Genomic DNA, 13125 nt, shown 5'->3' with positions numbered 1-13125 from the left:
GCCTGCCAGTTCGGCCGACGTTCATGGCCACTACTGAGCGCCGGCCCCGGCGTTTCCCGCCGCGCTTGGCCTTGGGTCCAGACTTTGCGTGGTAAAAACACCGGCTGTGATCCTGCCGCCGTTGAGGAGCTGCTGCTGCGCGGCGACTGTTGTGTCTCCAGGCAGTGATGAAAATGTCTGGAAAAAACGCGGCGGCGCAGTGCTGTTGACCAGCCAGGGAAAACTTATCAGCCTCCTCGACCAGAACACGACAGTCAGTGATGGCGGCATTGGCTAAAGCAGCCCGGACCTGAGAAGGCAGCTGCGGCAGAAACAGTTGGATGAAGATGAAGTCGGGCTTGTGCTCCCAGGAGATCCAGCATCCTGTCCATGAGTTCAGACGGCTTACTGTCACCAAGGCCTTGTAGAGAGAAGAGCCAGCTGGTCCGCTCAGCGTCAGAACGTTCAAAAGTTTTCACCAGCTGAGCCTTGAGTGTCTCGTATTTCTCCTGCTGCGGAGGATTTGTGAGGAGGCTCACCACTCTGGTTGCTGTTGAGCTGCCGAGAGCTGACACCACATCATAGGATTTTGTTGCGTCCGCGGTGATTTCCCGCATTACGAGCCGCGCTTCTGTCTGGGCGAACCGAGCCGAGGCTGACAACTCCCAGAACTCCGGCAGCTTGAGAGAAGCCGCATGAGTCGTCATGTTCATAAAGAGTTGTCTCTGGAGACGGCCAGCAGACAAACGTCGGGGTCACCAATGTGGAAACTGCAGGAAAGAAGAGACGGACATTTTCTCTCACGTTTACATGCACAGTTTAGTCGAGCTATGGTTATAGCGCGATTAGTTCATTAGTCCGACTACTGACTTTGGTCCCAGTATACATGCGCAGGAGGGAAATCGATTTACTGAGGGAGTCATGTGGGCTCCGCTACGATAGGTGGCGATATGCACTCTTTCAGCTTGTTTGTATTGGGCCATTACCGGTTGACCTATTACGTCACACACGCGGAGCACAACAATCGTCGTAGTGAACTAGAAAGTTAGCAACCCCTCCGAAGAAGACGAAGAAGAAGCAGTTAGCAACCCACAGCTAAACTGGCACAAAGATGGACAACTTTGCGGATCTGTACATAGCGTACGTGTTGTACGCTCTACTTTTTGTTTACGCTGTTCGACTTCCGGGTCAGACTTGGCGCACGGAAAGTTAGCGCGTGCGCAGATCGACTCGACCAGCTCCAGTCCGACTTTTTTTTTTCAGGTCAAAAGTTGCTTTATTCAGAACCAACAGCTGCATTACAAACTGCAACAAAGCTTTGGGAAGTGGCACAAAGGGAAAGGATCCATACACATCCTTCATGTCATCTTGACGTAATCATCTCCCAATGCCTAGTGCAAAAATATCCCAAACCCATTTTAGAGGGATTCCATCTTTTTTTGGTATTTTCACACGTCTAAAGTAAATTTAAATGTACAACTAAGCAACTGTCAATAAAACAATGGCAGTGTCATTTAATAACACCGTCATAAAATCAAAAATCATTGCTAAGTAACAGCACAAAAGGTGAACAAGTTGACCAGAAGCTAGAAGTTTTCAGTATTTGTGTACACACATGTGAATGCTTTCTTAGCAAATTCTGTGTGCCTTGTGAAACGATGTGTGTTTAACAGCACATAGTGTTGCAAATGTTATGTGTATACAGCTAATTTTGGTGTGCCTGTGGATTTTTGTGTTTCTTAGGAGTGCCCCAGGGGTATTTTGGTTTGGATCATGCTTCTGAGAAATCTAAGTGCGACAAAGAGCCACCGCAGAGAAACGGACTTCACCTTTCTCCCTTTCCATAAATCCACGACACACATTTGCGGCATCCTTTATCAAAGAGTCATCCTTGGTAGCTCCATGCTTCACTGGGCCACCCATTCTTCCATCGAGTTCATAAAGTTGTCCGTCAACATTCACAAAGGCAATAAAGTGGAAGTTGACTTTATCTGCTTCTGGCCTACACTGGCCCTGTGCTGCCACGTCATCATGCGCCTCTCTGATTACCTTGCTCCTTTCCAGGTGCTTGGCACGATCATCACAACCCATATCAGCAGTCTCCTCCAGAAACTTCTTCAGGGCTGAATCACTGTCAAAATCCATTTTGCTTTTATTGTTTGCCACTGCATGCAACAGGGCAATGGTGACACAGGAATTGCCCACCGTCTGTTTCAGGAAATAAATCTCTGACCCCCCAACCACCTTGCCAGACTGCTGCTTCCTGAAAGATTCATGCTGTTGTGTCAGAGGAAACAGCAGCATCAGGGCACAACATGGGCGAGGGACGGAGGATAAAGACTCTCCCTCCAGCCCCAGGACGTCAACAAAATGCCAGCTTCCGCCAACACCCAACTTACTCAACATCTTGTTGAGCTTCTCGGGGTTGATTTCCATCGGGTTCCACTCCATGTTCGCGTCGGGGTTGTGTTTCGTTTTTGCCGGGGGAGCCAGTCTCTCTTCACAGCCTCACTTCCCGAAGGTACCCAGCTCCAGTCCGACTAAGGTGTACACATGCAGAAGTAAATCGACTTCCAATCGCGTTATCTGGGTGTGTTAGTCCGACTATTACAACTTCGATTTCAGTCGAGCTAACGTGTTTACATGCATTTTACAAGTCTGGTTTTAGTCGGACTAACGCAATACTTCGATTTTTAAGTGTCATGTAAACGAGTAGTGACTACATGAATGCATTTCTTCTTCCGTACAACATCACCATCATCAACACCACCGCACTGCTCCCTCCAACCCACCTAGTCCTTGCTCCGGCCTCCCGACTCGGAAACCCTTTCTTAAAGGGCCCGTGTCTACCAAGTATGGTGAATTGTGCCCATATAGTCCGCTACAATATACAATAAAACAAGCTGTTTCTGACTTCGTTTTATTATTATCATTTGGTTTTTATCTGCTTTTTATTTGTAGTTTTCCGGGGTTTTTTCTTTTTTTATATAATCAAAATAAATGAAAAATAAAATAAATATAATGGAATCATCCATTATCCAAACCGCTTATCCTGCTCTGAGGGTAGCGGGGGTGCTGGAGCCTATCTCAGCAGTCACCGGGCGGCAGGCTGGGAGACACCCTGCACAGGCCGCCAGGCCGTCACAGGGCCGTAATGTCATTTAATTATTAAAATAATTATTAAATGGATCTGTTTCACTTTTTTGGGCGTTTTCCCCCCCAACTGTACTTGGCCAATTACCCCACTCTTCCGAGCCGTCCCTGTCGCTGCTCCACCCCCTCCGCTGATCCGGGGAGGGTGCAGACTACCACAGGTCTCCTCCGATCTTCTTTTCACCTGGCAGTGAGGAGTTTCACCAGGGGGGCATGCACCCTGCTCCCCGAACAGGCACCCTGACCGACCAGAGGAGGCGCTAGTGCAGCGACAAGGACACATACCCACATCCGGCTTCCCGCCTGAAGACACGGCCAATTGTGTCTGTAGGGACGCCCGATCAAGCCGGAGGTAACGCGGGGATTCGAACCAGCGATCCCCATGTTGGTAGACAACGGAATAGACCACTACCCGGACGATCTGTTTGCCTTGTGTACGATAGTGAAAGTTGACGATGGGGGCACAATGTTGGTGCTGCGTACCGCTCAACAAATGGGTAACTGCGCCCCTTAACACTCAGTAATGACACTTCACATCAAACTCGGATAGGATCAAAGGGTTTTATCAGCACAGATTTATTTGATCCACTTTGACTGAGTGAATTTGACACCCGCATTCATTTTTTCACGTATAATAACCTCAATTTAGGAAAACTACCTGAGATCCTATGCTTAGAAACACATCGACAAAGACCACCGAAGAGTTGCCCCGAGAAACCCTGCAAGATTCATCAAGGACATCTCGGAAATGTCAGACCAGTCGTATCAAGGAAGTGCTGCTAATACCGAGTCTAATAAAACACTGGTAGGTAGGTAGGTAGGTAGGTGGGTGGGAGGGTAGGTAGGTAGGTAGGTGGGTGGGAGGGTAGGTAGGTAGGTAGGTGGGTGGGAGGGTAGGTAGGTAGGTGGGTGGGAGGGAGGGTAGGTAGGTAGGTGGGTGGGAGGGTAGGTAGGTAGGTGGGTGGGTGGGAGGGTAGGTAGGTAGGTGGGTGGGAGGGAGGGTAGGTAGGTAGGTCAGTCTTTATTTCAAACACAGTAAACAAGCAAACGTTACATGTTTGAAAAGCAGCAGGAGGAAGTTTCTACTTATAATATCCTGCCCCCTGTTTGATGCTCAATATATACAATCTATATAATCTACACAATCTCATTAATAAACTTGTTTTTTTTACACATCAGAGTATGCCTTACTCATATACCTTGTCAATGAGTCAACAATAAAAAACAATAAGAATAATAATGATGGAAATTAAAAATGGAATAAAATTAAGAAAAATAGTGGAAAACATGAAATTACATTGTGTGTGTGTGTGTGTGCGTGCCTGTGTGTGTGTGTGTGTGCCTGTGTGTGTGTGTGCCTGTGTTTGTTTGTGTGTGTGTGTGTGTGTGTGTGTGTGTGTTGGGGAGTAAGATGGAAGTTTTGTCTCTCTGAATAAAAAACATTTTATTGGTGAGAAGTGAAACATAAACATACCTCCAGTTTGGTTCAAGCGCTGCTTCACAGTGTCAATGTTGTTTTTGTAGACCTGCTGGTTTTTCACAGATACTCCAGTCTCCCTCTCCCAGTACTGTGGGTCACCTGCTGTGACCTGGTCCATCCAGTCTTGTTTGGGTACTGCTCTCCGAGTGTTGCTGTCATAATGAAACATCTGAAGACCATCAACCATCCCAACAGCCACAAACTCTGGGAAGTTGGGCACGTGGGAGGAGGCAGTGTAGAAGTACTTCAGGGAGTGGGGCACTGTCAGGAAAACACATCATGTGAGGGTTTCAGCTTTGGGAATCACATCTTTTGTTTCATCGTCAGTGATTTTTGTGATGGATTGTAGTTGTTCGTGTGTGTGTCTGTACTTCAAGGTTAAAGTCAGGAGGAAGTATTTATCAGTGTGACTCATGTCATCACCGTTATTGTGTTTTACTGAGGACTTTGCCCTGCTTGTCTTCTTCTTATAGCTTATATGTAGAGAACAAACATCCCTAAACAGGTCTTGATGCTGCTCAATAATCCAGGTAAGAAAATCAAAGAAGGTTGAATCGGTTCATCTGGACAATTTATTGATGTTCATTATGGAAGAGGATGAACCAATGGTCTCTCATGATGTTAAGTCTCTCTTCACGTGCGTTCCTGCTGATGAAGCAGTGGAGGTAGTCCGTATGAAATTACAAAACGACCCTACCCTTAGCAATAGCACCACCCTTAACACTGACCATGTGTGTCTGCTCCTGAAGCTGTGTCTGCAGTCCACGTATTTCACATACAGGGGGCAGTACTATAGGCTGAGGCATGGGTGTGCTTTGGGTTCCCCACTCTCACCTGTAGTGACCAACTTGTGTATGGAGGAAGTGGAAAAGGGGCTCTGGTGTCCTGTCCAGGGACACCACCTAGCCATTGGTTCAGATTTGATTCAGATTCAGACAAGTTTATCTATCCCAGAAGGGCAGTTCAGTTTTACAATCTGCCCCGACCATGCAAAAAACTCTCAGACAGGTGGCAATCAGCAGTATGTCAGAGACAACAGACAGATCAGCACATGTGCAAGAGATGCACACTGTCACCTGTGTCAGCTTTTCCACGATAAAAGCCGTGGGCTCTGAAGACGGGGTTGGCTTTGACTCACTTCCAAAAAAAAACCTAAAAACAACTTTGCCACTCGCCACTTCAAAAATAATTATGTTTATTTACAAACTCAAAAAATCTTCCAAACTTGTTTCTACATCAACATAATAACAAAACGAAACAAACAAACAAACAAAAAAAACACTTGTGGCATGAAACGAACTTAAAATAGCGGTCAAAAGACTTTTTGCTTTTTTCGTCAGCCGACATTCTTAGTGTCCCAACTACTCCCGTCCCACATCACGTGCCCCAGATGACAAGCAGGGGCTGTGTGCAAAGGTGCACACCAAGCTTCTATCACACCAGAAATCAACACGATCCATAACAAACAATAACATACAATATACAATAATAAACAAATTCATATATTACACTTCCTTTGAATAAATTTGAAGGAATAACACATGTGTAAGAGCATTTACCAAAGCAAAATTATCGGCTGCGACATCAGCCTCGTCTGGCCTTGCATGCAGACTCACGAGGACCAGACCAAAGATAAAAAGTCACAGAGGTTAAAAGAATAGAATGAATAAATAAATGAAGCATCCTAAGATGCATTGCATGTTACATTCAGTGAACGTACAGGCCCACAAGCCTTGTGAAAAACAAACAAGGTATAAACCAACTACTGTGGTTTAAAACAATATAAAGCATTCATTTAAAATGACTACTCTCGGCATTTAACAGCCTGATAGCAGAGGGAATGAAGGACTTAGAATAGCGATTTGTTTTCCTAAGGGGTGCTCTATAGCGCCAGCATGAGGCCATTACAGTGAATTCACTGGACAGGATGTGGTCAAATTGGCTAATAACTCCTTTTCCTTTGTGGGCCACACGTTTCTCCCAGAGGCAAGGCTGGATTACAGACTGGGCATGCCAGACGAGTGCCCCAGGGCCCCGGACCACGGGGGCCCCCAAAAGGTCAGGGGTATTGTGTTCACGTATAGTAGGGATCCCCAATCATACCCTACAAGGGGCATTTGATCCAACCCTGCGTCACGATGCAGGTTCCAAGCTAGTCTCTATTGATGCAGGGGCCCCGAGCTACAGTCTCTACTGGTGCGGGGGCCCCAAGTTACAAAGTCTCTATTGATGCGGGGGCCCCAAGCTACAAAGTAGGGCCTCAAGCTATTAAGTCTCTACTGATGCAGGGCCCCAAGCTACAAAGTCTCTATTGTTGCAGGGCCCCAAGCTACAGTTTCTACTGATGCAGGGCCCCAAGCTACAAAGTCTCTACTGATGCAGGGCCCCAAGCTACAAAGTCTCTACTGATGTAGGGCCCCAAGCTACAAAGTCTCTACTGATGCAGGGCCCCAAGCTACAAAGTCTCTATTGATGCGGGGCCTCAAGCTACTGTCTCTACTGATGTAGGGCCCCAAGGTTCATTGTTTCCTTGTCTATAGTTAAACAAATGTGCTAGCTAGAATGCCCATGCTGAAAAATAATTAAACAAATAGTTTTACTAAAATATGCCCATATTTCACTAAATTATATTTGCTCTGAAATTACTGTTGGTCAGCCATTGTAAGTGGGAAGAAGGCTTCGCAATATGTTTGCGATGCTTTGAGCTGCTATTCTCATCTGTTTGTTTAGTGATTCAAAATTTTGTTGTACTTTGTAGTCGCCATCTGAATCCCATGCAGATTGGCATAGTGTCAACTACCATGTTTGACTATTTGCATTAGTTTTACATTTAACAATGTTTAGTATTGTTTCCGTAGCCTATCTGACGGGGCGGGGGGGGGGGCAATGGACGTGCGTGCCCCAGGGCCCCCAGGTGGGTTAATCCGGCCATGCCCAATGGAAGCACAAGTCTCTCTGCTGGACTCCCGATTATTTTGGAGCAGACCTTAACGATGCTGTTTAGGCTATTCCTGTCCTTCACAGTCAACCCACTAAACCAACAAATGAAGGAAAAAGTTAGAAGAAAACTTTCAATAAATAACTGATAGAAAATACAGGAGATGGTGTTACAGACATTAAAGGAGTTAAGCTTCCGCAGTAAGTGAATTCTTTGTTGTCCACGCTTGACAGTTGAATCTGTCTTCACATCAAACTTGAGTTGGGAGTCGAACACAGTTCCCAAGTACTTATAAGTGTCAACAATTAGAACATCCGTATGTGGCGGGAGTGTCAGAACAGTTGAGATGCGCCCAAAACACGCTGCACCAGAAGTTGGTCCACCCCAAGGATCGGGTCCCCCGGCACAAACAGAGCAATATAGTGTACGCTGGTAAGTGCGAGGAGGATTGCTGTGACTTGTACATTGGGGAAACTAAACAGACGCTGGCCAAGAGGATGGCACAACACAGGAGAGCTGACACGTCAGACCAGGACTCCAGTCTACACCATCAACAGGCCAGTGGCCACTCTTTCAAGGATGAGGATGTGCACATCCTTGATAGGGAGGAACGCTGGTTTGAATGGGGTGTCACAGAGGCCATCTATGTGAAGAGGGAACGACCATCCCTGAACCGAGGGGGGAGGGGGGCTAAGAGTACATCTGTCACCATCTTACAATGCTGTGATTGCAAACATTCCCAAATCCTCTGTGAACAGTACACATGATCACTTTAACTCTAGTTAATAGTCACACCCATATTTGCATATGAAACTGATTGTTGGTTTTGGTCGTTATGCCACTGTTTTGTACTGTGTCGTTTATGAGGGTGGGATACCTGCAGTCAGTTTAGAATGAAGATGTCACTTAGTTGAGTGATGAAACATATCTGTCAATAAACGTTGTGTCCAGATGAACTGATTCAACCTTCTTTGATCCCTAAATAGGGAGCGGTACCGTCCTCATGTGCTCATAATGGTACATGTGAACCTGCTCTGATACCAGACCACCGACAGACCACTACACAAGTCCCGCGTGCCAGCCGTGTTTTCTGCTTCACTTCTGCTTCAGCAGCCACAAGCTACACAGAACTGTGTAAAAAGACGAGTACACGCTGTTTAAAAAGGATGACAAGAAATACCTCATTTTACCAGAGGCAACAGCGCCACCTAGTGGGTTTTTTCCACTGCAGTTCAAAATAAATCCGTCAAGTCAACGACGTGTATCCATGATGCTGCAGTTCAAACGATCTAGTTAATGAATTCAGCAGCAGTTAATAAAGCCTACGCTCCCACACCCTGCATACTCAACAGCGCCATCTCCTGGTAGAACTCAATATGCACGCACACAACGCGCCAGAACAGACGGCTGGCACGCGACACAGACGCAGTCAGTTGGTTCAGGGAAACACAAGGTTGGAGGTGACAATGTCAGCAGCAGCAGCAGCAGCATCGTGTTGTGTATTCAGGTTGGTACCGTCAGAAAGGGACGAACATGTGATGGACACACAACATGTTAGACCTGTAACGCTACTATCAAGTACTCTTACCCGTACTCGGTACCCACATGGAAGTACTTGTACTTGGTCTGAAAAGAAGCATTCAGCATCTTCACAAACCACCTCCCATTAAACCAGCATCGGTTCAAAAGGCTCCACGGAGGACACGTGTTAATACTGGACATTAAGGAACGGGCCATAAACCTAAATAAAGTAAAGGACGAAGCAGCGTCCATCTTCTCACAGGGAGTCTGTGACGTCAGCCCAGCACGCGCAGTGACTAGTTCACTTTACTCCAGAAAACACGTTTAAAGCTCCGAATTTCAACACACACTTACCTGCAGACGCAAGAGGACACAAGACGAGCAGCAAAATAAACACTCCCATCTTCTTTCTTGGACCAACAGGATCCTGATGAAACTACACAGAACAAGCGACGACGACGGACGCTTCTCTTCCGACTGTTGATCCTCCGAGCGGCTCAACGACACTACAAAGCTTTCAGTGGGAGGACGCCAAAACCTCCTTTCAGCCAATAGAAATTCAGGAAAAGCCGAGAGACTCGGTTTCTAGGCAGAGTTGAGTTCAACAGGTTATGAATCGAAAGTGAAACTTACTGGCAACGCTGAACACAGAGAGAAAGAGAGGGGGGAGAGAGGCAGAGAGAGGGGGGGAGCGAGGGAGACAGAGAGACAGAGGGAGAGAGAGAAGGGGGGAGAGGGGGGAGAGGGGGACAGAGGGGGGGGAGCGAGGGAGAGAGAGAGAGAGGGGGAGAGAGAGAAGGGGGGAGAGGGGGAGTCTCTGGGTTATGTTTGACTAAACAAGCTCCACCGACCTTTTCTCCAAATTCAAACATCATTCAGTAATGAACAAGAACACAAAAGGTGTGTAACACAAAACCGTCCACAACTCCACCAGTTTTCAGCCCTGTGTGTGTGTGTGTGTGAGTGTGTGTGTGTTTGTGTGTGTGTGTGTGTGTGTGTGTGTGTGAGTGTGTGTGTGTGTGTGTGTGTGTGTGTGTGAGTGTGTGTGTGTGTGTGTGTGTGTGTGTGTGTGTGTGTGTGTGTGTGTGTGTGTGAGTGTGTGTGTGTGGTTGAAATGTGTTTTTGTATTTTTGTCCTCTACAACAGAAGTGTAGCTGTTGGATGATGACTCAGTAAACCTGGAGGCCGGGTCAGATCCAGAACACATGGTAGACGGCAGTGTGGGTCACTTGTCAGGTGGACCTCCAGGGTCCGAGACAAAGTGGCACAGCAAGTCCAAACAAGCGGTGTGATGGTGGATTACTGAGGGGAGGAGGCGTGGTGGGTTTCAGTGTGGAAGAAGAGCAGCTGGGAGACAGCCAGAGAGGTCAGCGGTCATATTGATGAGTCGTACAGCGGTTCAAATGACAGGCGATGGTTATTCATTCCAACATGAGCTCAGAGCGGAAATGCACAGCACAATGTTAGGTGGTAGAACATAACAAGTCACGTCCACGCTTATGAGCATGAAGATACTCGTCCTCATAATGGTGGACGTAACTTGGCGTGTACAACGTGAAACTTCTCACCCGTGTGCTGGCAGGAGCAGCTGAAAGTGTGTGGACAGTTGTGTGCATGTGGTTGACATTTATCCACATGTGGTAAATCTTACAGGCATCGGCAAAAATATGCCATTGCCAACAGCACACGGCAACAAACAGGAAGCTGGTACGAGTGCTGCGGTAGAAACCGGAAGTCAGTGGACTCTCCAGTCATGCACAGAGCCGACTGATCACCTTCCAGGGTCGGACCTCATGCTACTATGGTGAACTCGTACCTACCCTCTTTGCTGTTCAGGCTAAGCTACGTGACCTGCGAGCTTCAAACCTGCGGTGCTGTTCACATATCTTGCTAGCCAGCATAGCTGGGTTTGAGAAAAGGTTCAGTAGCTTCTTCCAGCTGACGACTGACGTCAATGAAGCCAACCTGGCTACAGCAACCCACCCGTTTTTACAAGACGAGGTGGTTGCCTCCCAAACCGGCTGCAGAGCAGAAGAGGATACGTCCCCTGTTTCTGCACTCAGCTGAGGAGCTCGGCCTTGTGTCAGACACCGAGACTGCCTCATCAAACACCGCTGAAGAGAATGAAGAAGACTTCTTCATCTTCTCTGACCAGGGCACAGCGCAACTACTCTCACTTCAGGGTCTTAAGGTTAAACTGCAATTTCACGAAGGAATCGTCAAATTAAAAAATTATTATTAATTAATTAAGAAATAAATGAGTGGGGCATCTGGATAGCATAGCGGTCTATTCCGTTGCCTACCAACACGGGGATCGCCGGTTCGAATCCCCGTGTTACCTCCGGCTTGGTCAGGCATCCCTACATACACAATTGCCCGAGTCTGCAGGAGGGAAGCCAGATGTGGGTGTGTGTCCTGGTCACTGCACTAGCGCCTCCTCTGGTCGGTCGGGGGGCCTGTTTGGGGGGGGGGACTGGGGGGAATAACGCGATCCTCCCACGTGCTGCGTCCCCCTGGTGAAACTCCTCACTGTCAGGTGAAAAGAAGCGGCTGGCTACTCCACATGTATGGGAGGAGGCATGTGGTAGTCTGCAGCCCTCCCCGGATCAGCAGAGGGGGTGGAGCAGAGACCGGGACGGCTTGGAAGAGAGGGGTGATCGGCCAAGTAGAATTGGGGAGAAAAAAGGGGGGGGGTAAAAATAAATGAATAAACAAACAAACAAATAAATAAATGAGTAGCTAGCTTCATGTCATGTTGTTAAACATTTTTGTGATGTTAAAAATCCTTAAATTTACTATAAATTCATAACAACCTTGTTTCCCTGTTTGCCTGTTTCCAATCCCAGCAACAGCAGCTGAGAGCCAGCTGGGCAGACAGACGGTGCCGAGACACAGCACAACAGAGTTGCAGACCCTTCACTTTCTGGAGGGCCCCAGAAAGGACCCTTCCTCGCTGGGTTGATACCCACTGATCAAGCTGCTCTTTGGGAGGTTCAGCACCACTTTGGCATCATCGGCACCAGTTGAGCGTCTTTTCTCCTTTGCAGGCATGGTTTACCACCCCCACAGAAGGTGATGAACAGCTGAACAGACGGAGAAATTAGTTGTGCTGGAAAACAACTAAAACTGAAATGTTATATATTATCCATCCATCCATTATCCAAGCCGACTGTCCTACTTAGGGTCGCGGGATGCTGCAGTCTATCCCAGCAGTCATTGGGCAGCAGGAGGGGAGACACCCTGGACAGGCCGACAGGCCGCCAGGCCATCACACACCCACACACACACACACACACACACCTAGGAGCATTTTAGCATGTCAGATTCACCTGACCTACATGGTTTTGGACTGTGGGAGGAAACCGGAGCACCCGGAGGAAACCCACGCAGACACGGGGAGAACACGCAAACTCCACACGGAGGACGACCCCCCAAGGTTGGACTACCGCAGGGCTCGAACCCAGGACCTTCTTGCTGTGAGGCGACCGCTGCTCCACCACGCCCCCCCCATCTGCTAAATGCCCAGTCTTGTTGTCTTCTGAGAGAACTAGCGCATCCCAGTGGCCCAGCTGTTCAGTTCCCCCACCTGCATTTCAATTGGCTGTTCACTCAGTCAATCAACGGTCGCTTTGACTGACAGAAACCACCCAGCATGCACCCCTGAATTCACAGCCTCCCACCTCCAAGATGTCCTGAATGGCCACTCCAAACCTATGACGTGGGGAAACTAGCAGAGCTCATCTTTTTAATGTAGGGGCGTTAAGGTCACACCCATATTGAGGCTAAATGTGTAAAATGTGACATCAGTGTGCATAGAATGTATTTTCAAATTACACATTACTTGTATTTTAATTAAATGTGTATTTTATTTTGATACATTTGACGAGCAGGTGTTTCTAATTTGGTAACAAGAGACGGTTTGGTGTATTTGTGTCTCTCTGATGGTTCGTAAGGGCGGGACACCTGCAGTCAGGTGAGACCGGAAGGTCCCTTAGAAGGTGATGAAACGTTTGTGTCAGTAAACGTTGCGTCCACATGAACTGGTTCAACCTTC

The 13125-nt window shown here is 47.7% G+C and overlaps 2 protein-coding genes across 2 annotated transcripts in view; both read right to left on the bottom strand.

Annotated features, from left to right (window-relative positions):
* LOC130128538 (class I histocompatibility antigen, F10 alpha chain-like) overlaps positions 1 to 9549 on the bottom strand; it is a 32410-nt gene extending 22861 nt beyond the window's left edge. Inside the window, exons 1-2 of the mRNA XM_056298163.1 lie at positions 9426 to 9549; positions 4607 to 4873 (exon numbers count right to left, since the gene is read on the bottom strand). Coding sequence (XP_056154138.1) covers positions 4607 to 4873; positions 9426 to 9474 — 316 coding nt within the window. The 5' untranslated portion in view covers positions 9475 to 9549. The remainder of the gene's footprint in view (positions 1 to 4606; positions 4874 to 9425) is intronic.
* LOC130128540 (ubiquitin carboxyl-terminal hydrolase isozyme L1-like) lies at positions 1671 to 2437 on the bottom strand. The gene has a single exon (XM_056298165.1). The coding sequence runs from the start codon at positions 2428 to 2430 to the stop codon at positions 1768 to 1770; it is 663 nt and encodes a 220-aa protein (XP_056154140.1). The 5' UTR covers positions 2431 to 2437; the 3' UTR covers positions 1671 to 1767.
* Positions 9550 to 13125: the final 3576 nt, after the last annotated feature.

Source organism: Lampris incognitus, chromosome 18 (assembly GCF_029633865.1).
Source record: "Lampris incognitus isolate fLamInc1 chromosome 18, fLamInc1.hap2, whole genome shotgun sequence".
Lineage (NCBI taxonomy): Eukaryota > Metazoa > Chordata > Actinopteri > Lampriformes > Lampridae > Lampris > Lampris incognitus.
This window is presented reverse-complemented; position numbering and strand designations above follow the sequence as displayed.

Excerpts from the sequence above, each read along its gene's own strand:
- LOC130128540 (XM_056298165.1), bottom strand. The coding sequence starts at position 2,430 with ATGGAGTGGAACCCGATGGAAATCAACCCCGAGAAGCTCAACAAGATG.